Raw genomic sequence first — 27,787 nt, 5'->3', positions numbered from 1 at the left:
ACTACTACTCACTCCCTTATGAAATGGATTTGGGCATAACACTTACTTTTTTCCTGTCCAGTCGTGGTGCCACTCTACTGTCCTGAGAATCCGACTGATTGATTTCCGGATTCGTATCTAGTAATCTCTGCATTGCTCGATCTCGATCAAAAGCAGTTACATAAAACAGCATTTGCCGGGTGTCAAATGGAAAAAAAAATGGGCTGTGAAGAGTTGGAATTAGTTAGTTTTATACTGGAAATCTGTAGTCTTGAGAATTTAAGTAGACTAAACAGAGGTTTCACAATGCTTGAAACTAGAGAGTTAGGCCAGTTGTATCACCGAGTAGAGGACACCTTTTCCTAGTGTAAAGGTACTTCTGAGAACAGAAGATACTAAGCTTGAGATCAGGTATTTAAGATTAAAAAAACTTTGCAAAGATTTTAAAAAGCAACCATTAGAAATCTAGAAAATTCAGAGTGAAGGTTAAACCCAAATATTTGAAAGTACAGAGATGTACATTTAATGTTACCAATCCCTCTAATTACTTCCTTAATACCTATTCTACAAGTAATATTTTCAAGTCAAGGACTTTAAAAGCCCACAGCCCAAGGTTCTGGATGTCTTAATTTGGAAAGTTACTTTATTGGTGCACCAACTATATCATCATAAACTACTACTACCGCATTTTTCAGAGGGGTTTTAAGAAATCTGCAGTTTGTGGAAGACAGACAAATACGCCAAAGACATTACAATTCATCTTTCAGAACTGGCAAGGTGAGTAGTATTAAGGTGTATATATTAAATTATTTGTAAAAGTAGGCTGAGTCTTCCACTACCTTTCTGATTTACTTTCCATTTTATAATCTAGAACTAGGTTTGTTTTTGTTTTCTCTCTCTCTCTCTCTCTCACACACACAGAGTTTGATTTACTTCAATAATTCATGTCTCCTTATGTTCTGCAATGGGGAAAGATTATTTTGGGTTATGTCAGTCAAATTTCAAAAGTACTTTGAGGACTGTATTTTTTTAAGCTAAGTAAGACTATTCTATGATTCAGATTCCAATTTTTGTTGTCACCTGTTATCACCAGAGATGGTTGCTTCAGTTCCCATTTCTCATGTTATTACAGGGACAGAGTTAAAAGTTATTTAGCTAACCATATAACTTTCAACTGTATGGATTTCTTAAACTTAACCCTAGTTCTGAACATGGACTGGTTTTCAAATAGTGGTTTAGATATAGTATTTTCTTTTTACTGTAAAATTACACATTCCCCTATAAACTGCAACTTAATGGATTTTTGTCTAGTTACTATCTCAAAATATTTTAAAAATCAATCAGTTTAGGATATTTGAGTGACATGCAGGTTTAACTTCCTGGTGCTCCTCAGAGCTTAAAGATACTGTGGAATAAATGTGAAAATGCCATGAAAATAGAAGTATCTATCCTAATGGTTTGACTAAGCCTAGAGCAGAGAAAGAATACAGAAATATATCCCAAACAATGCATTAAATGTCAAATAGGAGCCAAATATGGGTTCTTTTGCCTTACACTTGTCATCTCAGTGCTGAAGCTTTCAAGAACACTAGCCTATGAATAGTAATCTAAAAATGTGCACACAACTATCATTGACAACTGGAATCAATCCAAGTTTTTTTAAATACATTAATATGATTTAAGTCATGCAATATTACATGCTGGGAATCAACCATATATCACCATGTTTCTGAAAAAGTCTCCTGTACCTCTACAAATACCATTCTCACTCTTTAGAGATGCACAGCAATGTATGCTGTGCAAGAGGGAATAACTGAGCTGTAAAAGTGCAAAGTGATTTATTAAACCGAAGTCAAGTTTTAAGGATTGTAGAAAGCTAGACATTTCATACCATGTTTTTCCAAGTTCTGTCAGCCAAGTTGGTATGTTTCCTGTCATGATTACCAAAGGATCCTGAAGCTGCCTGTTAGCTTTTGCTGTCAATTTACTGTTGATAAATTCTGTGGTTGGAATAATCTCCTTGCAAACTGCATTCTGTGAGATCAAGAGACAATGTGCTTCTATTTAGAAAAGCACTGGAATCCAGAAAATACCACTTTTTTTTTTAAAAAAAAAAAGCCACACAATTTCTTTTTAATGATTTGTTGCTATTTTTGTGGGAGTGGGTGAGAATGCTTTGAGATCTTTTACTGTGTCTGTTCTTTCCAAGATTGATCAACCTGAGGTCCAAAGAAACTCCACTGTTCACTCCCTTCATCCCTCTTCAGAAGTATTGCTCTTTTGGTTTGGAGGGAAAAGGAGATTTGAAGACTTTTAGAAGAGAACACCAAGGAGTTTGACTGGACATCACAAAACCCTCTAGTAGTAAAGCCATCACCTTACCAATAGAGGGTAAATTCAGGGGGTGGAGGGCATCACACTCATGATATTCCATCACTTCACAGATAGAGGGATTATCAGGGATGTTTCCAAATACTGTTTTTGTTTCAGCACCCAGTAATCAGCACTTATCTGACGTATGGATAGAAAGTAAATGTTCAAATTCTATTTAAATTAGAGATGGGCATTAAAAATTTTAGACATGTTCCTTAATTAAGGAAATAGCAATATATTAGTTTTATTATCCTACATTTGTAGCTGTATTTTTGTAGTCTTGCAAAAGTTTTTGTACTCCACACCTTACATGAAAATGATTCTACCATTCAATACTCTGATTTTTATCTAGTTACAGTACTGTTTTTACACAAGTGAACTTTTCGAAATAGTATTGTCTCAATACCTTTAGCAATGACAGTTCTCTACTGATTTACAGAAAGCCTTCCAAATGATTAAATGTATTACTCACTTCATACAGGTAATACCAATATCGACTGATAGCATGTAAAACTCTCAAAAGGAGGATAACATCTAACGAGGGGTCTTCAAAGGTTATATTTTCAGGCGGTGTAAATACAAGGTAAACTTCTAAAGGATTTGACACTGAAGGGCACACACCATCTAGGGAGAGAAAAAACTAGATCATTTCTATTGTTAAACAAATTAGTTAATGAGTTACGCTTCTATCAGTTTGAACTTGAGCTTCTTGGAGATGCACACTATTCTTTTTTTATTATCAGTTACTCAAAACAAAACCTCACTATAAACTAAATTGTAATTCAGGAAGTGTGTGTAGCTAGATATAGAATTTTTATTAAAGGTATACAAAAACAGAAAATATTTTTATTTGTCACAAATCATCCTACATATCCCCATGAAACAAGCACTTACCATGCCACAGCTCATCATGCTTTTTTGAATTTCTAGGGGAAGTTTTCGTGGGAGCAGTTTGTGCCCTTCCTCTTTTACCACCAACACACTCCTTATTACCATCTTCATCCTCTCGCACTGGTTTGTACCTAAAAATTGTAAAGCATTTATTAATATGGTTCTGGAATACAACAGACCTGAAAATAAAAACAGTTTAACAGTAGATTCTCTCAGGTTACCAGAATTTCATTTCAACGGCAAAGTTTAAGCAGTAACAAACAAGACATCTGGCGGAGCCACCAAATGCAAATTTTGGAACATAAGGGAAAATAGAATATATTGGAGTGAGGGGAGGAGAAAGGAAGTAGTAAACAAATGGCCAACTTCATGTATCGTATGAGAGAGGCAAAGCGAGGAAGTGCACTCAGTCAAAAACATGTTCTTTGTTCTTGATGAGTTTAATACTTTGGGATGCACTATAGGTGCAAACAGTTATAAAGACACTGTTGAACATCAGTGTGCTACATGCAGTGACAGCCATACAGAGAAGACTGCCCCTTGCCTCAAGGAATTTACAGCCTTAAGTGAGACAATACAACTGATACCCAGTATGGCTGGATAACCAGAAGATTCATTTATCAAAACAAAAACTAAAAGAAAAAAAAACAAAAAACTGTGTGTGGCATTTTTTGTTAAGCTTCACCAAACTGATTAATACTTGTAAGCCTCACAAAATGGTTCCTCGAGTAGATGGCTATTTTTCCTCTATTGTTTGTAATTGTTCAAGGCTGATAAAAGAGTATTTCCCTTAATTTAACTTTTCATTTAAGAAGTCCCCTTTTATTTTTCTAATTCCAAACAATTCATCAACTTCCACCCCATCAGCTGGGATTGATATAATCCAAGAAAGTTAACTGTTGCTAATCAGCATTTGGTATGGAGGTTCTACAACATAAGTATTTTTCCATCCAAGTAAGTTGCTCAGTGGTCAAAAAGCAGACTTATAGGCTACCTACAACAAAGATGCTTTAACAGTCTTGAGGCCTAATATATACACAAGTCCTTTTAAAAAGCATAGACACAAATTCGGAGATTCTTCCTGCTCCCTCTGTCCAGCTTACCATATGGTGTGTGTCTTAGTCCAAATTCCAGCTCTTCCCAAAGGGTTGCTTTCATCATCTGTGGATTCCCTCTCCTCTTCAGCTTGTACACTGAACTGTCTAACTGCTTGATACACAGTCATATTATATGGCAGCAAGTGATCTCCAATGTAAAACTGCAGTCTGTGCCTCACATTCCCTGAATTTAAGAACTGAGCAGCCTCAATAAAAGCAAAGTAAATACAGGTTAAGAAGCAGGTTCATTAGTCTCCCCATATAACAACTCTATAGAGAGAATAGAAGCTTACCAAAGATTCGTCTATTTCTTCATCCGATCCATCATCATCACTGTCTTCATCATCTTCTCTGACTCTTCCATATCCTACCAAGACAAATTGCACATCCTTATTTGCACTTCAGAATAAAGTAATTTAAGTGATTATTCATAACATGTAAATATTAATCCCATATCATTTTGTTTCCCGAGATTCATCAATTCGAAAGTATCAGCTACACATTAAAACAGAATTAACATTTAGGAGATGCAAGTCTCATGTTCGGTCTTAGCACCAACACTGGAAGATATACACCACAGATTGATTAGCCAGATAGCTATAGGAGGACAGCATCAGCCTACAGGATGATTGGGAGGCTGCAACACCATACAGTACATGCAATGCAAGATTTGGTACTGATAAAACAAAATCTTGCTTCTAGGAGAGAAAACCTAGACAGCTACAAAGTGAGTAAGCCTACCCAGACAGCTGAACACATTTATCTATCTTTAATACTACCCCACATTTATTTTATAGCGCTCAGATAAGAGATTTATGCAGACTTATCTGTTTTGGTTATCTCTAAATCTATTAAGCACCAGCAGGTTGCTCAGCACTGTACAAGATATCAAGATATAAATACCTCTAACTACAAGGTATCTTTCAATGGCTTGCACCAAAGCCAGGGGATCTATCTTCACAGGTCCACCTTTCCACTGTTTCACGTTAGCACAATCTGGATGTCTTTGCAGCTGGCATTTTAATTGATGCGTGTTGAAAAATTTTAAAGCTTGGGATCCTCTGTTGAGGGAAAAACTCAAGATAATTTGTGAAAAAAGTTGCTACAATTATTCTATTTTCTTTGTTCATTTGTATAAATCAATACATTACATACACACAAGGTTCAGTTACAAATAGAAACTTTCAAATGTTCATTGACTCAATCTAGAAAACAAAGACTAAAATTGTAAACTATCAAGGCTGAGGCTAATATTTTAAAACTCTGATGCTTAAAGCCAAGCACCAGAAGTCTAATTAGAAACCCAAATAAAATTATCTGATTTTCAGTGGGGGCTGCATATACTAAAAGGAGAGGATAAGGCCATTTAGATGCCTGAATCGAATGCAGCTTTTGGCACGTAACATTCAGCATTTACGTTTGAAGATTTAGTCAGAAGCGGTTTCACCATATTCAGTTTTGAGTCTCATTTAAATATGGAAGTATTTTCCACCCTTTTTTGCTGTTTTTCTTGTTTTGTACTGCACATTTTCCTTATCAATTCACTTTATCCTTAATCAGTTTTGTTTTTTTTAAGCCAAGTTAAAGGCAAACAAAAAACCTACACCACTGGTTTGCATTTGTTTGTTTCCCCCAGTATCTGCTTTATTTAGTTTTGATACATGCTCCATCTTCTGTTTCTCTACTCATTGCCGTACCATATACTCTCCATTTATCTAATTTGCAGTCCACTCTTCCACATCATGCAGTTTGAAACACTAAGCCTTTTAGTGCTGTTCCTGACCTCCAAGTACTAGTGCAGGAATGGAAGCTACCAGAAGTTTCAAACCTTTTGGTGCAGGTCTGGTCTACCAGGTACTTAGTAATCTAGCAATGACAATTCTCTGCTAGACTTACCTTTCTAAAAAGAGCCTACAAATATTTGAATCAGAAATTGATAAAATTTGTATTTGCACCATTGATTAGTCAAATTGCATTAACTGAGAAATTTAATAAGAAAATTAAACATGCACCATTTACAATGCAAAATTTACTCCACAGTTCATAGGAAATTGCAGATTAAATTTATCACAGTATGTTTTGGTGAAAAAAGTATGCAGCATGATTATTACACACAACTGTAACAAAATACTTTGATTTGAGAGTAAACAGGACTTAAGAGCCCTAATCACGGACCAGGACTCCACTGTGTTAGGCACAGTATGAAATGAACAAAAGAAGATGATCCCTGCCTCAAAGAGAAAGTATCTTGGGATCTCAGATTTTACTTTGAAAAAGATAACTAAACTCCACATATTTCCTCCTACTCTCAAGAAAGATGTCCAAAGCAAAGAAGAAATCATCCATTTGAAAAGTGTAATGCCCATCAGCAGTTAATCTTGTTCTTAGCAAAAACAGCATATTACAACAATCTAAGGAGTTCCTAACACTTAAACCTGGACCAAAAACATCTGAGATACTTCCAAAGAGTTCCACACCCATCCCAGTAAAAAAAGTCTCCCCAAAAATCTTTCCATCTCTGGACACCTATGCCACAGTCTTTAACAGCACAAACTGTATCATTGACACAGGTTTAATACATGCTGTATGACAATAGGAAGTGAAGTCATTAATGATAAAGTAGTTTCCAAAAAGAGAATAATAAAAAGCATTGATTAGGATGTAATTAATAAAAGATGTGTAATTCTCATTTTCTAAGATATTAAACTTCCCCGATTATTTGCTAATTATTCCCACTAAATTACCTTTAAGTTTTTTATGCTAGATTATGGCAAATTAGATCTATGACAGCCAATGAATGCTTGATGATCTTGCACTAGTAGCTGCATAATTACCCAAGAATATTAAATCTTCTTTTAGATTATGCAATACAAACATTAGAATTGTAATACAAACATCACAAGATTAACTCTTCCAAAGTGAAATGCGAAAGTTACTTAGCTTATAACAACAGGGATCGCACATCTCAATGAACCTGCAACGTGGGTATACATGTGCCCTGAACTGGAGAATTCTGAAAGCAAATGTCTGTTGGGCCACACTTGCTCCCTCATGCTTTTGACTGAGGAGAAAAAGGGAGGGGTTGACCAACCGCCTCATCAGTTCCTTCTCTGTAGAGAATCAGAGGAAATCCAAAGCACAGGGGAAAGGATGGCTGGTAGCAGAATACAGATAGGGAGCACGTCTGAGATAATGTCCAGTTACTAGAAGAGAAAATTAGTTATCTTAAAGTGCTGACTCCCATGTGTATTCCACTGTGGGTGACTGACAAGCAGTACTCAAACAAGGAGAATGGTCTGAGATCTTAGGTGGCAGAGCCAAACAAAGGACTGCTGTTCCAAAAGATGTGCCACCAGAGGAATTCTGTGCCCGTCTAGCAAACGTAGCTGTCTCACATATCAAGAAGAGGCACCTCTTGAAGTGATGCCATAGATGTTGCTTGCACCCTTGTGAAAAACTCTGACCCCATAAGGAAGGGAGTGATTAGACAGCTGATAGAGCAAAATATAGCTTGAGATTCATTTTGAGACTATAACGTGACCCCAGGCCTTTCTGCTGAGGCAGCAATTATCTTAGGGCATTTCCTGATTGCTTTTATTTTCTGCAGGTAAAGGTGAAGGCTGGTCTAACATTGAGGGAATGGAGCCTCCTTTCATTGGAGGGTTCGTGAGGTTTGGAAAGAACATAGGTAAGTGGACAGACTGAGTAAGGTGAAAGACTACTCTGGAGGTGTGAATGTAGTGAAATAATGCATAAGGACAATCCATGATCAATGCCTCAAACTCACCAGTCCTGCTGGCTGAGCTGATTGCTACCAGGTATGCAACCTTTATGGTGGAGAAGACAGACATGGAGCAAGAAGCTAAATGATTCAAAAGGAGGTTTGGTGAGTACTTAGAGAACAAGGTTCAAGTCCCATTGAGGAGTAGTCTCTTTTTATAGGCAGAAAAAGTACTAATTAAGCCTTTCTAGAACCTGCTAGACAGAGGGTTAGGGTGCCTGATGTTGCTGTTCCCAAGTCAGGAGATCAGGAAATATAGAAATTACGATTGGCGTCTAAGCCGACATGCATAAGATATTAGAGAACTAAAACCGTGTGGGCCAGTTTGGGGGCAATGAGAATAACTCATAACCTGTCCTGCCACATCTTGCGCAAAACTCAAAGCAGGTGTTGTTGTGGAGGCAAGGCAAAGTTCAGATGATCTGAGCAGATGGAAAGAGTAAGATTGTCACTCTCTGAATGTCGACCTAGGACTCTTGTTGAACAGTATATGTCAGGGAGACAAACAGAACCATGATGGGGGCTCCCCAGGGATCAAAAATATTGTTTACCCGCGAGTCGTGAAGCTCCCACTTGTGATTGACCACAAGTTTCCTAATGTATTCTGGTTTCCTGGGAGGTAGACTGTTGACAGGGCAATCCAACTGACAATATACCAATTCCACAGACTGATTGCTTTTGTGTATAGGGGTGCAGAGCTCACTCCGCCATTTTTGCTAATGTAAGAGACTTGAAGTTATCTGACATTATGAGGACATGGGGTCCTTAAACAGAAGAAAGATTTGCCAGCCCTTCAAACTGCTTGTAGCTGTAGAACATTGATATGCATCCTGAATTCTCAAGATGTCCAGGTACCTTACGCTGTACTGTTGCCCATGTGAGCTCCCCAACCCAAAAGAGATGGACCTTTAATGATCATCCTGTCTGGTGCAGAGGTGAGATAGGAAACAGATGCAAACCTGATGGCGATTCTTCCACCATGACAGGGACTATACCCCTTTGACAGGAACACAACACTACGGTGCTAATGGACTGTCAGTTTGGCAGGTACACAAATTCAAGCCACACTTGTAGGCAACAAAGACAGTCTTTCAAAAGATGATACAAGTGCACAAGGCCATATGGCCTAGAAGAGAGGTCTTAATAGGCACTCTGGTGTTGGTTATGAGCTGATCTAAGTCCTTGCAGTGATGGAATTTAAGGGCATCTCGATCAAGTCCAAAATGCGTGCAGAGGTGACAAGGGAATTTTTGGTGTTTATGTTCACACTCAGGGAGGAGAGGAGTTGTAGCATTGTCGAAGTAGATGCCTGGAGCTCTTGGCATGACCTGACAACAAGGGGCTAATTGTTGAGGTAAGGGAAGACAAACCATGGTATCTAATATAGACTTCTATGACAGAGAACATCTTGGGAAACTCACCGGCCTGGGAGTAGTAGCAATAAGTAAAGGGCATACTCTGTACTAAACTGAAAACAGCCAACTATCTATCTGGGAAAGCATCAGTGAGCGGGATAGATGTCCTTGTGAAAACAGGAGTCACTCATGTTGAGAGCTGTAAGCCACATCTTTTTCCGGGGATAGAATTATAGATGCTAACGTGGTCCTGTGAAACTTGAGTTTGCCAATAAAGCAGTTAAAATGGCAGAGGTCAAGAACAACAGGTCTGCAATTGCCTCTTTTTGGGAACTAGGAAATATGTTGAGTAAAAACTACTCCTTTGTAACTAAAGAGGATCCCATTCTATCACTCCTCATTGTAAGCGTTTCCACTCCTTGTCTGAGAATGTTGTTCTCATGAGAATGGCCCCTGAGAGGAGATGGGAAAGAGGATTCTGGAGGGGGTACAAAACTATTGGATAGCTGGAATAGAGGATGCTGAGCACCAAATTTGTCTGCTATTATTGCACTCCAGGTGTGCAAAGTGCTAGACAACCCCCAAAAGGCATGTGGGAATTAGGACATGTTGCATTCAGTTGTTTGCAGCTCCTGAGCTCCAGTCAAACAATGTTTAGCTGAGGATTGGGATTGGCATGAGGAATCCACTGCAGCTCTCTGACTCTTATGGCATGGTTCATAAGGTCTCTGATGGAAGAACTGCTCAGTCATTGGTCTAGGCTTGTATCACTGCCAGTGGAGTTTTCTCTTTGGAGGTATATATACCTGCCACAAAGAGCAGAATGTGTGCTTGGAGTCTTTTAAAGTGTGTAAGGAATTATCTGTCTTCTGATTAAACAGGTTCTCAACGATGTTCTGGACCCACCCTGGGAAACCCTGAAACATGGAGCCATGACTCCCTACGCATGATAATGGCAGTAACCATTGCTCTGGACAATATATCAGCCACATCTGCTGATTGGAGAGCAATCCTGACAACCATTTTGTCTTCCTCTATGAGAGCCTGGAAATGAGCTCTGTCCTGCTGTGGGATACTATCAATAAAGTCAGTGAATTTCAAATAGTTCAGGAAGTCTCACTTAGCCAGTCCTGGTTTCCAATTTGTTATCCTGAACTAGAGGCTAGAAGAAAAGACCTTCCTTCCCAATAAGTTGAGATGCTTGCCCTCCTTATCAGTAGGGGTACAACAGGGGTGTTGCTGTCTAGATCTCTGTGACAGCTTACACCACTAAAGAATTAGGAGCTGGGTGAAAACACAAATTTCACTCTCTTGGCTAAGACATACCTGTTTCTCTCCCCTCTTAGCAGTAGGGGTGTAAGTAGCTGGGGTATGCCAGACCACTCCAGCTGGGTTCAGAATGACTTTATTAACCGGGAGTGCTATTCTACTAGAGCCAGAGGACTAAAGGATGACCCAGCGCTTGTGCGGAGGATCCTGAACCTCAAGAGGAATATGCAGCTGCCCTGCTATTCTGCAAGAGAGTTCCTGGCACTATTTACAGTCACCAGGGGCGGGGGGAACAGAGAGAAGAGAAAGAAGATGGAGACATGAAGTCATCACTTCGTCTGGCAATGATAACAGCAATCTCATCAGATCTAGTGGAACTGCCACTTACTCCTTCTCCTCCTTTGAAGGGTCCAGAAGCAGCTCCAGTTGTCCCCTCAAAGCAAAGGGGAAGGGTGACTCCCTAGAAGGCCAGATAAACTCTGCAGGATGGTATTGGTCCCATGGCCCTCAGTATGGCCAATAAGATGGATTGAATGGGGGTTGTGGTGGTCCCCAAGGCATGGGATACTAATGGTTCCAAGGCAGATGATGAGATGGAAGTTGGTCCCAAGCCGACCATGGTGTTCAGACTGGGAAGGTGTGTCTTGGAGGAGAAAGAAAGCATAATTGTTCATCAGGCAGTTCAGAATCTCCCAATGAGGCGAACACAGATTCCAGTTTCAATGACAGTACCACTGGAGGGAAATCATAGCCCAAAGATGGAATAGGAGACATACTGCTTCCAAAGGCTGGCTCCCCTGGTGGAGTCATAACCTCTCTCAAAAGGGAAGGACCCAAAGGAGTGGGAGACTCCAGATGTGGAAGAGCTAAGATGGCCTCAGGAGGACTATAGGTCTTGGCTTTTCCCCTGAATGAGAGCGATCCTGGCTACCCAAACTACTGGAGCCACAACAGAGTGTGTGTCACAGCCACTGGAGACAAAGATGGAACCATGGGTGATCAGTGCTCTCGGCTATCTGTCTGTCAGTGCCAGTGCATCCTGGGGTTTGTGCTAGAAAAGTGCTGGAGGCACCAGTACTGCCAGACTGTGAACCAGTGCTGATGGAGCCCTAGAGTTGTGGGCTCTCTTATCAGATCTCCAAGGCTTAGGGCATACTCAATTCTCTTGGGCTGAGCTAGTGTTTGATTTTTGCAGGGCTGGATCAGATTTTTTCAACATGGATTTGGAATAAGACTTAGACTTATGTTACGAGAACATGCCCTGCTCTCCTGACAAGACCCTGCCGAGGGATCTACGTGAGTAGATTCCTTCACTTCTGATCTGGATCTTGTGGCAGGAGGTGCACACCTTGTTGAGTCAGACTGATGTATGGGGACTGATCCCCCAACATGGTCAGATTGTGGCCTCATAGCCTTTTACATTATATGCTTCCTAAGGCAAAGCTCTTGCCCTTCCTGGGCACAGGAACAAATGGCAAATACTGAGCCTTGATATGACATGGGCTTCCCCAAAGCAGTACAAGCAGCATTGGTGGTAACTGCTGATTGAGAAGAACGGTAGGCAGGAAGCACAAATTTTGATGCCTGGACTCGTGGGCATAGTTCAGTACCCAAACAAGGTAGGAGGGAGGGAGGGAGGGAGAGGTGTGCTCACCAGGTCAGGGAAATGGACTAACCTCACTCAAACACTAAAACAAAAACAAAATATTTAAAAAGATACTTAGATAGACGTAAATAGTTTTTATATTCTAGAGTTTTAGAGATAAAGCTGAAGTTTGGCACACCAGTGGTTCTGCCCCAGATCATGCAGAAGTGAGAAGGAACTGGAGACACAATGGGTCCGTCCTGCTCCTCCCTCTCTCTCATTGGTTGGAGGCATGAGACAAGTCATGGCAGATGTGCAGACCACCCAACAGTGCTTTCAGAACTCTCCAGCTCCTGAGCACATGTACCCACGGTGGAATACTCATTGGGACCAGCACTTGAAGAAAAATATTGATTTATCACATAGCAGTAAATCCATTTTCTCTGACTAATCTTCAGTTTAGGCTTAAGAGAATTAATTCATGAACATGCCAAGTTTTTACATAGGAAACAAAGCAAGTTTCAAGAGTTTCAGTTTAAAAGTTTGCATGTAAGTATTATGCACCTCCACCTATAATTTATATTTTAAAATAGTCTTCTTGAGATTCCAGGTTCAATGCTCACTCACTATGGTTATATTTACAACTATTAGTTGAAGACAAATGCCAGCTGCATAATTGCTCTCTTTTTCTTTTAAAGAGGCCACAGCTTTTTGTTACCTCTTGAAACTTTACCAGCATTGGGACAAGTGCTAGAAACTAGCAACTTCCAGCAAAAAGGGGTTACCTGAGCATTAATCCTTACCTGCTCCCTGTTCCATTTCCACTTGGAAAATCATGCACTTTGACAGGAAACTGCTCCATTTGACTGAGACAGTTGTTCATTTTGTGGACTAATGCCAACAAGGGTGCATTTCCTACTGGCTCTAATCTTCCAAGAGAGTCTTCTTCAGGAGGCTGAAGTTGAAGGTAACATTTTTTAGTAATATTTTCTATTGAACAGCTTGTGAACGTTAATGTGTTAGTTTAGCCATATTCTTATGCAAAATAATTTGCTTCAGCTATTAATGCACCAGTGTTCTCTACAGTTGCTAAGTGCAAAAACTGACAGCAATACTTATCTCTAATTATTTGTTACTACCAGGTTCTCTTTACTGTGTTTCCAGAACACCACATTGTCACTTTTATTTTTAAAAAAGAAAAAAATTCACAATTTAAATATGTTTAGACAATGGGCTTTACAAATTATTGCACAGACTGGTTCACGTGGACAACTGCTAAAAACAGAGACTGTTAAGCTTTTTGGATTTGCCTTACTATAAATACTGATCAGATGCTAAAGTATACAGAGTTTTCTATAGACATGCTCTTCCAAGTGTCCTTCATTTGATATTGAAGACTGAAATAAAATTGGCCATACTAGGTCTTAAAAAGAAGATCTTATGCATTCTGAAACAATGTAACAATTAAGATTTTTTTTTTAAATGCAGTGTCTCTTGAAATTTCTACACTATTAAGATGACTTAATGGTTGACACAAAGGTAACCAAGACTGCCAAACGATTTGCTACACAGAATGACACCTTTACTTCTAAGTTTACTAGAACCCAGTAACAACCTTACATATTTAAAATATTCCCACCCTTTTAGCTATGGGCATTAAGTTTAATGGAAATTTCAGATTATTCTGGCACATTTTCATCTTTCAATTGTGCTTTTCCTTGATGAGCTAAACCAAATCGCTTACATTACTCCCAAGAGAAATTAACAGAAACAGTCAATTGCTATTGACTGAATGTCCCCCACTCTCCATTATGTGCATCTTATCCAGTGGCTCTCTCTGTCTCCCCCGAGGCAGCTGACCATTCTGGAAAATCTTATCACCTGTTGTGTGCTTCCCCAATGAGTACAGTCTGTATCAGAGCGGAACAGTTTTTTTTTAAATTAAGGTTGTCATATTAGTAAAATGCCAATGAGGCACTCATGCTCTGAAGGTAGGGAGGTTGCTGGACCACAAACAATCATAAAGAAGATGTATACTGCTCACTACGTAAAAACACTAAAATGAAAAATACATTGAACTTACTGGAGAAGAAAAAAACACATGAAGGAACCTTTTTAATCTGACATCCCTGCTTACAGCATCTTTTTCACTTTTAGATGTCAAGTAAAGCAGCAGCTGTTTAACAAACCCACTGTGCTGGATTTCGAATGAGGAGACATCAGACTCAGAGACTATGCTACGGATTTCTACAAGGCACTCAGCTCCACCATCCACCTGAAAGAAAGTGTATTAGGGTAAGGTTCTGTACTTGAGTACCCTCAGCAGAACACCCACAATTAGTATTGCCCAAAACAGTGATTTTATTTACATTTTCCTGCTGCTGAATGGAAGACCTACACAAAAAGGGGAAATAATGATGGATAACTGTGAAACTTACTACAGGCAAAGCGCTGACAATTCTGTACTAAGTAAGTGAACTGAAAACACAGGAAAGTAATTTCTATGATTTAAGTGAGAAATCTTAGATTTACTAAATATTGTTACAAGTAACGAGATCGCAGTTTGTCTCATTTAGAAAAAGGAGCCACTGATACAAAGAAGTTATACAAGCTGCTGCTGTGTTTTTGCAAACTACAAAGGAAAGATATTTAATGTTATACATTTCATAACATTTTCCCCCACCATGCTGTGTAGATCACCATTTCCAGTTTAAGTGTGTGTGGATTTTAAATTAACTTGAAGCCTGTGCCATACTGTCCAGCAAGAACCTCAACTGTAACAGCTGCCTTGCTTTTAAGGCTGTCAAAGAGACAAATACAAGACATGTATAGCACAGGAGTTGTTCTGTTCTAAAACTAGAATCCAATTTCTGAGTGGATCCTAAATTTGGCCAGGATGAATGAGTACTACTACCTCTTCAAGAAAATGCCAAGCTTTCACACTCATCTCTCTGAAGTCCTAATCAAGCCGCAGATTCTACTACGAAATTTTCAAAAAAATTGATCTGAGAGAAATTTAATAGTGCTTTACAGCCATTTAACTATAGGAATTTTAATAACTGAAAAAGTGCTATTTGAAAAATCACTAGAGGGGAAAAATAAGAATTAGAAATGAAAGTTAAGTCACTTAAGAACTTATACAGAAGTAAGGTTTTTAGATACATTAAGTTTCTCAAGTAGTACTGCTGCACCTTTAGTTAGGTATTAAAACTCCTTTGTTTCAAGGTGATGGCTCTTGGATAGCATAACTAGGATGATGTTTGAGACACTATCTAGAGAAACTAATAAGTACTTCCTTATGAGCATAGCAATTCTTTTCCCACTTAATCCTTTTCATTGCCTCCAAAACCCCCTTCCAAATCAAGTTTCCATTTCTAACCTGGAGGTTGAGTTGTTCAGTTGCAGTGCAAAGTCTCTGTAATACATTTAGTGCAGGATTGCTTCCATCCATGTTCTCAGAGTTAAAATAACGTTCCACAAATTTATGGGCTTGTTCCTTAATCCAACCCTTAATTTTCTCTCTGCAAGAAAGAATATAAGAATAAGCTTATTATTATTATTCTTATAAGCTGATAAATGCATGCCACATTTAACATTTGCACACTAAGTTTACACACACACAGCAAAGCAAGTGTAACAAGTTTTCAGATGATATACAAGTAATGCTTAGGGAAGATGGGAAGCACCAATTCCCATGTATGCGATCTCTGACCACAATAAAATGCTCCTTCTCTCCAGGCCAAACCTGTGGGATGCTAGAAAGCTCTCCCATGGCTTCTATTTTCTCCATATCACAGTTCTTTTCCCCCCAGTCCTCCCATCTCCCCAGTCTAAATTTTCCAATCTTTCCTACCTATTCTCTTTCAATTTCTACTCTGCTTCCTTTCCCTCCCCTTCTTCTCTACCTTAAAATTTTTCTCCCTAGGTTCTCTTCCCCATCTTATTTTCTTCCGCTCCCACACACGACTCCACTGCTTGCTCTCAGCATTCACTCAAAGAGGCTAACTGCTGAAATTCAGGGCATCAAATAACATTGTTTTAAAGTAGTTTGATTTAATCCTTACTGAACAGAGTTTTACTTCTTAGAACAGAATGTATTACGTTACCTGTTGTTGGATATGGTGTCCTTTGAGGCAGCCCTCGCAAGACCACTGACTCCTGCTGTGCGTGCTGGTTCAATGTTGTTGCTATTAGACTGTGTGCTTAATCTCCCCCAAGTTTTAGGATTCAAGCTTGCCAAGAAGGAAGATTTAGGAGACTGAGTAGTTGTAGGGCTTTTAGCTTGTGGGGGGAGTGAGGGGAGAGAAAAGGAATAGGATAGAATTAAAATAAAAAAACCACATTCAGAGATACTCAAGTTTCCAAGAATCCTCTGTTATGCTGTCAGAAGTATTTAGTACACATTAAATATTTGAGACTGTTTTGTTTTTAAAAAAGTGATTAGTGCGCACAATGCATGTCTTTTCATTTATCCAATAGTCTTTATGGACTACTTTGCAGTCTATTCTAAAACTAATTTACCTTGATTGTCTACTTTGTCATCATCTCTTGGAGGTGAATACTTTGGCCTTCTGGGCCCACGTTTTGGCAGTCGTTTTCTCTTTAAAACATCACTTAGTCGGCTGTCAAAAGTTAAAAATAACCAGATTACATCTACTTTTTACTTCAATAGAATGGGCTTTTTTTTTAAAAAAACCCAAATCTGAATGTTACGTAACAACCATGAAACATCTAACTGCTGATCTTTGGGCACCCACAGAATGGCAGCTTACCATTCACTTAGTTTAGGATCAATATTCCCAGTTTTTGAATGACTAGGAACTTAAACATTGCACTTCCAAGTCTATTTGGTGGCGTTATGAATTAACAGGCAGACTTATGTCACCTTTCCTATTTTAATGTGCCAATGTATTTAAACCTTTAATATTAAAAATTAAACAAAATAATCTATTGCCAGACATTTACAAGTTTTACTAAGCATTAAAGCAAGTTTTTTCACAAGGATTCCCCTTTTCTGTTTCTTTCCCTCCTTGCCACCTTCAAAAAGGCACCAACCATTCCTTTAGAGCTTGTCAACACTACTCAAAATGGAACAGCAGCCCTCCTGCTTTCGGCATCTTCTGGTCTCTCAAACTATGCAATGCTAAGGTGTGTTGCATCTCTTTACAACAAGATTTTTCAGGTAGCTAATCACATTTAATACACTTAAAAGAAAATTGACAAGTGACAACTTGAACATTATGAAATTTTACTTCCTTAATGCAATACACTAAATTGAAGTACATTGCTGCTGCAGCAGCCAAAGTCAAAACACTTTTTTCCAGGATTTTCAAAGTGTTGGTAAAATAATACAGGAAACTTGAGTAAATATTACTTTTTTCTATACACAGGTAATAGGAGCTCTTGATTATCTAATCTTGAAAAATTGTGTGTTATGTGAACAAAAATAAATTTAAGACCGAAAATCTTGATTGTGTGACTGATCACAGTGTGATATTTACTTAACTATGGACTATAGCCATAAAGCACTATAGCGTTCTTGCCTTAGGGGTTCATAAAATATTAATAGCTTTCAGCTTGATCTTTAATGATTCTGAGCAACACAACTGCCATTGCAGTCAGAGTTATGGGTCACTGACTCTCAGAATCAGGCCTTCTTCAAACAAAAACACAAACTGAACACTTACCCCTGTGGACTCAGATCCAGAGAGTCTTCCCGGCTGTGTTGTAAGCTGGGAGACCCCAAATCTGCAGTTGCATTACTGGCAGAGGTGGCTGTCCCAGTGCTTATTGTTGTAGTGGTACCCAGCGTTCCTGATCCATTAGTGCATGCTTTTGGTGGGCTCGTCAGCAGAGCCTCAGACTCTGCTAGATTTTTCACTTGGTGCATCACCCCTTTCCAAAGTTAAAAACAAAGCGTTTATGCTAATCTTTAGACATGCAACTCTTGCAAATATCGATATGTACCCCCCTCCCCTAATGACTATTCAACAGTATTTTGAAAGTATCCCTTAAACGTCATAGAAAGTTTATGGTTACTGTACTAGTCAAGATATCCAAAAAGAAAATCAGTGTCAAAATGTCATAGGAATGGCAGAGAACATCAGTAGACTGGCAGGAAATCCAGACTTTTAAAAATATGATTACTTGGTATAACCAAATAAAGCATAGGCAATATAATTTTGACAAGTATTCTTAAAAGGTTTGAAGCAAGCAGACTTATTTTTAAATAAGTCTCTAAAACTAATTTGAAAAGCTTTCAGAAAAACAAGCATTTAAATGCCAAGAAAAGGTTGATTACCTTCTTTTCAGTCATACGGCTAAGGAATAATTTGCATGGATTTCTCCTTATATTATTTTTATAGTAACCTCCATTTCTTGCACATGGTAGAGGTCTAATTTACAGTTTAATTGTGTAAGCTCTCAATTCATGTCTAAGAAACATGCATTAGAATTTTGCTTATTACCTCAGATTAAGAGTAAATAATAAAAAAAGTACATTTACCTTCTCTTCTGAAGTAAACACTAAAAATGTCAGGTAATTTTTGCATTAAGATCTCTGCCATCTGAAGGGCTCCAACTACTATCTTAAGGTCTTGACTTGACAGCATGGAGGCAATATGACTAAAAAAGAAAATGTCTGCTTTAAAAAAAGTTTGATTTCTCAAATCTTTTTAAAATAAACCTTATTTATTAAGTTAGATCCTCTAAAAATATAAAGAGTAGCCAAGTCAAATGCAAACCCCTGTATCACACCTTTTATTTTTACATAAAAATATTAAAAAAGCTGGTGGCAAGTGTGGTGTAACTTACAGTTCCCTTAACCAGCTATATCCCTATGCTTAGTCAGGCATGTGCACAAACGCATACATGTTGGCGGTGGTGGGAATTAGAAAAAAGATTCATCTCACAGGCAGGAAGTGGTCCCTGAAGAAGTTTAATTTCCATGAAGAGCTGCTAATTCAGTGCATTGCCTCCTCACATATTAGGCTGCTCTGGTCCCTAAACCCATTCCTAGGGTACCAAGTTGGGGCTGCTTTGTGCTACCATCAACTCATCTTATACATCTTATGCTATAAGGGTCCTCTTTTACTGTCTGCACCATCAGAATACTAGAGTTAATCTGTCACTAAATTTGTAGGTAAGTTGGCACAATATTTTAGTTTTAGAAACTGAGGAAACGCTTGACATCACTATTTGACTATTACAGGCAGTGTAACTAGAATCTATCCAAAGTGATTCTTTGGTTAAGATTTTTAAAAAAAAAGAATATATGTCTACAGTTGAGCTCCTAAAAGCATATTTAGACACCGTTTGATTTTCAGAAGTGCTGACCAGCAACAGGTCAATATGAACTGCTTTGTTCTCATCTCAGCACTTTTGAGAAATAAGGTTAACGCCCAAGCGTTTTTTAAAAAGGTTCGTTCACAAGCACAGAGAAACCCACCTTGAAACAGCATGATTTTTCAGTACATCCTTCAGAAGTTCAGCATCAGCAAAATAAATTATCCTAAGAATTGCTCTAAGGCACTTGTGTCTAACAGCAGGTCCAGCGGAAGAGCTGTACACTTCATAAAGAACACCAAACAATGTTTTAATAAAGGATTTAGCCAATTCTGGGTCCTCTTTCATTAGCTGTGCTCGAGCATCATCCTTCTTTAATTCTGAATGTCCACCTAGAAAAGAACACAGATTGGACAAACTGAGTCACTGTGCAGTTCACTTCATTTTCACTCTGGCATTTGCCTCTGGTTTTCTAAACTGAAGTGGTAAATTTAATCGCTATTTAAATTCAGAACAAGAGAATAAAGTTGTTTTAACAGATACATGACACTTCTGGTGGATCTAACATTTATAAGAAGGTATCCATCATAGTATTCTACTCTTGAAAGATACTGTTGGGAGTTTACATCAATATTTTTTTCTTACAATAAGTTTTTGAAGTAAAGGAGTAAAGCAAAGCAAGTCTTCAGAATTTAGATGTTTAAAGAAAGTTTACTATCCTCATCTAAGACTACTCGCTTTAAGAAAATGGTATATACTTCAGAAAGTGGCAGGGGACAATAATCTATTCCAACCTCAAGTTTGCCAATTGACACAAAGCAGCTGATTAAAAAAATTTCTGGAACAACTTCCAGTTTATGGAATTAATATTGTGATTTGTTAAGACATTTTAGTCAATAATTCACCTCCGGCTTAAACGTACCCTTGACTCAAGTAATCAAAATAAAGTTTGAAGTCCCAAATTCAAAAACATACAATTCTGATCAGCTGAGAAAACAGACAGCACATTGAGCAATATAGTATAAATAAGAGACAGACAGAGATGCAGGATAATTAAAAAGCAGTACTTACTGGTATTACTATTGGCTAACGGGTTAGGTTTTCTCTGAATGGCACGTGCTGTTCCAGTGTCTTCATTGATTTGCTGCATAGAATTGAAGTCAATAGTATAAACACGCCCCAGGGTAGACAGACTTATCTCATCCTCCCCAACCTGATGAGCTGCCTGAGAATGAACAAACACAAAATGAAGCAATTTAAAAATAAAAATACTGACCGGTAAGGAGGTCATTTTATAAAATAACCTCATGTCCCACAAGGGATGGGAAATAAAACAGAGTGCTATGTCCCATTTTACAGTGTGCTGAATATCTTGCTTAGAAATTGTCTGACAGATACATAAGCATGTTAGAAGACTTTCAGAAAACTGTTTGACGTTTAAAAATGAGAGTTGAATCATCCTACTCTGCCTTGCTCCATAAAGGAGCTATGACTCCCATAAACAGTAGTTAGCAGTTGGGATGAGATACCTTTTGAGACTCTCCAATGATTTGATCATGTCCTTGTGCATTCTGGATAAAAGTCATTTGTATCCAACCTCAGGATTTCATATCTCAAGGCAAATGAGAGTTAAGAGCTTGGATGCCTCACCTCAAAATCCTAAAAGGCACTGTCTGCACCACCTTTGGTTACTAAATAGCTCTCAGTACAAAATAAGGGTCTCAGCTGAGGCCTTTAGGTTCTGCCGAAGTGAAAATTCAGAGTATTCTGACTGCTCTGTGGACAGCAAGATTAAGAGATTCCCAGAGTGAGAGAGCTCTTAAATCAGAAGTGCAAAAATGCAAGGTTCTGATAAACGTATTATACAAGTAGCTGATTAGATGTTTAATAATTCACCCAGTTTTGAAGGAATACAGAAATACTGCATAATCAAGCATTTAGTTTCACATTTCAAGTATTAAGCTGTGATAAAGTTAGCACTTATAGTAGCCAGGGTACAGTTTTACAACAAGGATGGAGAAGAAGTGAAGCAGCAATCAAACCTGTACACCAACGGATATACTTAAAACGTATGCTTGAAATACTACCTCAATTATCCGGCTATCAATCCTGTTGTAGGGATGCCAGAGACCCCTGTCATCTCGCCACTGCCAAATTGCCCCATCTGTGTTTTGTGCATTTCCTTTCTTTAGCATAGTATCAACAGCAAAGATTCCTTCTTTAGGCAGGCAAGGCATCAGTTCACTGAAAAGATCATCAAATCAACTTTTGGCAACACTGATTTTTTCTTATGTACCCGTATTAGTAGTTTGAAAACTATTAGCCTTCATTTCAGTAATCATGAAATTAGTATGTCAATCGAACTTGAAAAATTGGATTGTGTAACAGACTTACCATATAAGAGAAGTAAGCTCATAAAGTTCTTGAGGACTTCGTGGAACAAGATCAATTTGCTCTTGACAACTCCCATTTGAGGCTCCACAAAGAAGGAAGTGAAGTGTTTCTGCAATATCTTTAAAACAATTGTTTTATTGTACAGTATTGTCCCGGGGTCAGAGGATAGTGCCCTAATGTGACCGACACTGCACAGAATAGACCGTTCCCACCCTAAAGAGCTTACAGTCTAACTAGAAGACAAAAGGGTAGGGAAAAGGGATAGAACATACAGTGATGGTTCGCAAGTGCCTTTAAAAAAAAAAAAAAGTTACTGGGAGTTTAGCTAAACAGAAAGAATGTACGAGAGGGAAGACTGATAAGGAGGAGATGGGGATAAGGATAGAGAAGGAAGGAGGGGAAATGTAGAATACTGAGGCTGAGGTTAGAAAGGGGAGGGGGAAGTTGGAATAAAAGCCAATCAGCACAGGGGAAAGAATGTCTTAAGCCAGAACTGCAGACAACAGCACAATGACACTGATGTTCTTTCACAGCATTTCTTAAGAACAGTGCTTATTTAATGCAAACTTTCCCACCCAATAAACGTAATTGCAACAATTACTTGTAGTAATGTTCTGATGGAATTAGTTTAAGTAATAGTATTGACTCAAAACTAGTTTAAACCTCCAGTGACAGTTGAAAGTTGAAGATAAAAAGAATTGAATTCTCCATCTAATTACACTGCAAACCAAACTTTGTATCCCAGTCAAAATATTGTGTCACTATTGCTTTTCCCTTATTCCACATATTTCTATAGGCAAGTGTGGTATATTATAGATTATGGAGTGTTTAACAACAACATTTGTTGACACTATGGCTCCCATTCTAATAAAACTACCATGCCAAAAAAAAAGGATGTGGAAGTACAGGAAGAACACATGCACTTACTTTGCTTCATAAGTTGAACTGCTAGTGTAGGACAATTGGAGCACATTAAGGAAAACATGCGCACCACCATGATGAACATTCCCGAGCTCAGGATGGGAGGAGTCACTACCAAGAGTTGCTGAATATTTGTGAGCAAATCCTTAGAGGCAACCTGCTGAAGCAAATTCTTAAAGGAAAAAAAGGAAAAGCAGAGTATTTAGAAAATTCTATTCTGACTAAAAACATTTTTTTAAAAAGTACAAGAGAAACTACTTACCTCCTCATGTTGGAAGTTGTCCACTAGCCGTGCAAAACAGAGACAAGTGCTTTCTACTGACTTTTTGTCCTATAAAAAAACAAAAAACAAAAAACCAACAACTCACCACATTGAAAGATATTCTAGAGCCTGTATTGGATATGATTCTGCACGAAGACCCCTTCCTCCTACAAAACCCATCACTGAAACCCTACTTGTAGTAGCTTCCAATCTAGAAGTGATAAACTAATGCTCAAATTCTTTATCCTAAGAACATCTTCCCCAAACAGATTTCTTGGTATGGGTTACCCTGTAAGACTATCAATTGAACCCAAGAGAGTTACTCCATTTTAGATTCCAAAATACAAGTTTAATATAGTCACACAAATTCTCAAAAAGTGGAAAACCTAGAATAGCCTTAATGCTAAAAAGTTAAAAAATTTAAGCAGCGAAGATATACAGATGCCACAGAAGACAGAAGTCTCACAGTGTGAGGTCAATCCTGCTTCCCAGGAAAAAATAGTCGTCACTTCTCCCAAAATCTTTAACAGTTTTCTAGTGTTTGTGTAGTTTTGCTTCAAAGTTGCTCCTATATATAGCTTCTCCAATCGTCTTCTGCCAAATTGCTGAAATTATGCCAAAATCAAACGTCTGGTTTTTGTGCGGGTAGTCCTCTTTGCTCACTCACCTACATGCAACTCATCCCCAGTTTTTCTATCTTAAAAATAACCTGGCATATACTTACAATATGTATAAAATTAGTAATTTAAGGTTAACATTAATATGCACAATATTAAGACATGAGTTATTATTGGTTTTGCAAATTATAGATGCCTCTTGCCAATACATACATTATTCCATTACCCCAATAAAGTTTTAGTACTGACTATATTCACACATCATTATACACTTACAATCCTCAATGCTACAAGACTTAAGAATTTTTTTTTTTTTTTTAAAAAGGGACACTAACTCACACTGATCCTCCTCATTAAGAAAGTAATCAGTAGAATTAACATGCTGCCAAACCTAGAGAGATCAAGGTCAGAGCAACTGGAATGAATGTTACTTAACTTACAGCAAAACTGTGGTTCAAGATTTTTTTTATACAGATTCCACTCACAGGGTGTGTGCGCCCCATCAGCATAAGATCAGATTCTTTTGAAAAGCACTATCTGCTGGGGCCATGTCTGTGCCCTGAGCAGCCTCTTGCTCCCTGTAGCAGGAGGGCTTAAAGGGCAGAGTGGCCACAACCTACACCAAGTTCCTTAGATCATAAAAATCCCATTGAAGGAGGACTCCTATCTGTAGGGATGGAGAGCGGGTCATGAAATCTGTGTGGATGCAACATCTGAAAGAACCTTAGTTTCTGTCAACTGTAGATTGTTCTCTCTTCAGGTGTGGAGCTAGGACATGGATAAGTGGAAGCCTACCAAAACTAAGATGCAACCCAGAAGCTTACACCTGTCAATCAGTGCCTGAAGCTCCACACTGGTGCTCTTCATCTCTCTGATATGGGGAGGTTACCCAAGCAGACCACAGAGGCTGCCTGAACCCTAGCGGAATGAGCTACAACCTGTCAAGGTGGATTTGTCTTGGCCAAAATTTAACAGAAAGGCCCACTTGGAAGGTCAGCGTTTGATAAATTTACCACTATAAAAAAAATACCTGAAACAAGGGAGAATAAACTAAGACAGGGGATAGATCCTTGTAGAGGAGAAACATTACTCTATCCTGAAACTTCTAAAGCTATCTGCCAAAGAAAATCTTAATTAAATGTCCTAAAAGTAGGGGGGAAGTATGCTAAATACTCCCCAAGAGCAAGGAACTTTGGACTATAAAGAATTCTTTCTTGCAGCCATGGGTGGTAAGAAGGAACTGAGTATGGGTTACAGGTGCCCTGCCCTTTATGTCCTGAGCTACAGAGAGAGATAGAGCAGTCAAGGGGTAGACATGGGCCCAAATGACACTGCTGTTCAAAAGAATCCGATTTTACTTGCATGCACATCAAAAATGAAATTTGATTGGGCAATCATTCAAAGACAAAAGCTTCTGATATCAAGTTTATAGCTGGGTAAGACATGTATTAATCTGAATATGTAGTTTTGTAAAAGCTATTCACCAATTTTTACCATGGATCAAATTCTGAAGAAACTAATTGAACTTTTAACAGTGCCCACAAAACAGATTATCCATTGCGCAGCTTCATATTTCCTTTTAGGATCCTACTTTGTATGTGGCTGGAAAAAGTAGCAAGTTGCAATTTCAGGATCATTGTTGTCTGAAAGTGCCTGCCTGCAGTAAATGACTGCCTAAACAAGTTTTCTCCATCTCCATTGACAGGATATATTAAGTCTGATTTGAGACAATGTATCAATTAAATACTAATATTTTATGGATTCTGCTGGCAGTTTACATAATTACGAAGCCATAAGAGTTTGCAATACATCGGTCTAGAATCTTCCAGGGTTTTTTGTTTTGTTTTGTTTTCCTGCTTCCACCCTTCTTGTCATTTTAAATAGCACTTAGTTAATGCTATTTAGTCAGTTGCTTCTTGTTCTTTGCCAACGCGATGGAAGAGCCCCAACACATTACAAGTATAAAATTTAGACTAAGAGCTACAGACAGCTTCATGCCTCCATAGCATGTCAAAATGACTAGTCAATATTTTATAATGGCTTCTTACCTGATGGGTTAGCCTTTGTGTAAGCAGTGGCAGAGAATCTGCAACAAAGTGAAACTCATCAGGTGTGATGCTCTGGCAGCAGTTGGCAGCAATAGCTAGTGCATTCCTCTGGGCATTTATGCTGAAGAACTCCAGATACAGCAGACAGTCTGCCAACCCACCCTATAATACAGAAAGCTGTTAAAGAGAAGTATTCTCTGTCAGTGGCAATACAGTGACAGAAATTTCTGGGCTTTAATTACTCTTTGGGAAGAACTTGTGCACCACCCAGTTTGTGGTCTAGGAGCCATCAAAAGAGGAAACAAAAACTTCAAGCAAGTATCCTTTTTCTTTCTATTAGTGAAAAATACTTACTGCTTGCAGAATAGCTTTACTATGTCTGCGTGATAACATCTCCAGGGCAGTCAGTGCCTGCTCTGCCACATCAATACACTGAATAACTTGCAGCTAGAAAAAAAGAAAGTAATTAAATGAGTTACCATTTACAAATATAAGTCTCTAAAAACTGACTTGACAAAAATAAAAATTCTGATCTACATTATTAATACTTCCCACCCTATTAAGTTAAACATACTACTTTCATAAAGTAGAAAATTTATGTTTTAATCACTTTCCAATGCAAAATAAGATAAAAGCTGAGTTTGAGTTAACACTCTACCTTATACATTGGATTCTTTAGGAAATTTCATTATCTTAACCAAAAATGTACTTCTAATGCAGGGGTATCAAACTCAAATGACCACAAGGGCCACGTGAGGTCTAGTGCATTGGCTCAAGGGCCACATCACTGACACCCTCACTGCCCCCAGCCCCGCCCCCACTCCACCCCTTCCATGAGGCCCCAACCCTGCCCCACCTCTTCCCACCCCTTCCCTGCCTCTTTCCACCCCCTTTCCCAAAGTTCCCACCCCAACGCTGCCCCTTCCCAGTCACTAGGGTGCAGCAGCGGGCTCAGGGCAGGAAGTTGGGGTGCAGGAGGGGTGCAAGCTCTGGCCCGGTGCCGCTTACCTAGAGCGGCTCTGGGGTGGCAGCAACACACATTGGGGCTAGGGCAGGCTCCTGGCCCCACATAGTGCCAGGAAGTGTCCGGAACCACAGCCCCTGGGGGAGCAGGGGTGGGCATAGGGCTCCGCTGCTGCTCCTCCTCCAGGTACCTCCCACGAAGCTCCCATTGGTCATGGTTCCCTGTTCCCGGCCGATGGCAGCTGTGGGGGGTAGTACCTTGAAGCGAGGCAACGCAGGAGCCCTCTGCCTCCTACCCCTCCCCTGGCCCAAAGGGACATGCTGACAGCCGCTTAAGGGAGAGGCGCGAGGCTCACAGTGCCACAGGGGGCAATCCTGCAGGCTGGATTCGGCCCATGGGCTCTAGTTTGCCCATCCCTGGCCTGGAGGTAGGCAGAGGGGTGGGGGTGGGGGTAGGGGAGCACAGGAAGCTTAGTGGGTCGCACAGAAGAGACCCGTGGGCCGCTTGTTTGAGACCCCTGTTCTAATGTAACTGAAGTGTTTCTTTGTATTACAAATTGTAGGTAATATAGTACATATTTAGCATTTGAAGCTATATTTACATTTCCGCAGTGAATTAGAGAAACAAAACTCAAGTCACAACTAGTTTCATAATACTTTATTTCCCCCAAAGAGACTTCAAAAACTCAGGTTTGATTTTAGGGGCTTTCCTAAAGCAAATGGGCTCTAAAACCCGTTCCATGGCAAAACTGCTTTAAAAGCTTTTGGGAACCAGAGAAAATGTTGGACTTTGTAATGAAACCAATATTGTTAAGGAATCCACTAAACAACAACCTAACACTTAAGTGCATACCCTCACACATCTGCCTTGCAACCTTATTTCCTATATAGTTATTAATTTTAATCGGGAGTACGTGCTTGTTGGTCTGTTGTAGTGTTGGTCTTGGAACACGCTGGGTCCTAGTCAG

The 27,787-nt window shown here is 39.1% G+C and overlaps 1 protein-coding gene across 10 annotated transcripts in view; it reads right to left on the bottom strand.

Moving 5' to 3' along the window:
* The window catches only part of TRIP12 (thyroid hormone receptor interactor 12), a 174,203-nt gene that overhangs the window by 36,454 nt on the left and 109,962 nt on the right, over nucleotides 1–27,787 (bottom strand). For 4 of the 10 annotated variants that reach the window (XM_032765634.2, XM_032765638.2, XM_032765635.2 and 1 more), the window contains 22 exons: nucleotides 26,211–26,303; nucleotides 25,857–26,018; nucleotides 23,192–23,260; nucleotides 22,936–23,101; nucleotides 22,009–22,126; nucleotides 21,702–21,858; nucleotides 20,686–20,839; nucleotides 19,778–20,006; nucleotides 18,836–18,954; nucleotides 18,018–18,225; nucleotides 16,852–16,952; nucleotides 16,437–16,611; nucleotides 15,710–15,851; nucleotides 14,414–14,605; nucleotides 13,134–13,285; nucleotides 5,244–5,416; nucleotides 4,634–4,707; nucleotides 4,347–4,546; nucleotides 3,247–3,374; nucleotides 2,825–2,976; nucleotides 1,871–2,013; nucleotides 47–203 (listed from right to left, as the gene is read on the bottom strand). In XM_032765634.2, the coding sequence (XP_032621525.1) occupies nucleotides 47–203; nucleotides 1,871–2,013; nucleotides 2,825–2,976; nucleotides 3,247–3,374; nucleotides 4,347–4,546; nucleotides 4,634–4,707; nucleotides 5,244–5,416; nucleotides 13,134–13,285; nucleotides 14,414–14,605; nucleotides 15,710–15,851; nucleotides 16,437–16,611; nucleotides 16,852–16,952; nucleotides 18,018–18,225; nucleotides 18,836–18,954; nucleotides 19,778–20,006; nucleotides 20,686–20,839; nucleotides 21,702–21,858; nucleotides 22,009–22,126; nucleotides 22,936–23,101; nucleotides 23,192–23,260; nucleotides 25,857–26,018; nucleotides 26,211–26,303 (3,264 nt within the window). The remainder of the gene's footprint in view (nucleotides 1–46; nucleotides 204–1,870; nucleotides 2,014–2,824; nucleotides 2,977–3,246; nucleotides 3,375–4,346; nucleotides 4,547–4,633; nucleotides 4,708–5,243; nucleotides 5,417–13,133; nucleotides 13,286–14,413; nucleotides 14,606–15,709; nucleotides 15,852–16,436; nucleotides 16,612–16,851; nucleotides 16,953–18,017; nucleotides 18,226–18,835; nucleotides 18,955–19,777; nucleotides 20,007–20,685; nucleotides 20,840–21,701; nucleotides 21,859–22,008; nucleotides 22,127–22,935; nucleotides 23,102–23,191; nucleotides 23,261–25,856; nucleotides 26,019–26,210; nucleotides 26,304–27,787) is intronic. The other 6 variants (XM_032765637.2, XM_032765639.2, XM_075068497.1 and 3 more) reach the window with 3 other exon arrangements.

The sequence above is a fragment of the Chelonoidis abingdonii genome, chromosome 8 (genome assembly GCF_003597395.2).
Source record: "Chelonoidis abingdonii isolate Lonesome George chromosome 8, CheloAbing_2.0, whole genome shotgun sequence".
Lineage (NCBI taxonomy): Eukaryota > Metazoa > Chordata > Testudines > Testudinidae > Chelonoidis > Chelonoidis abingdonii.
Note: the sequence above shows the minus strand (reverse complement) of the source record. Positions and strands in the feature narration are given on the sequence as shown.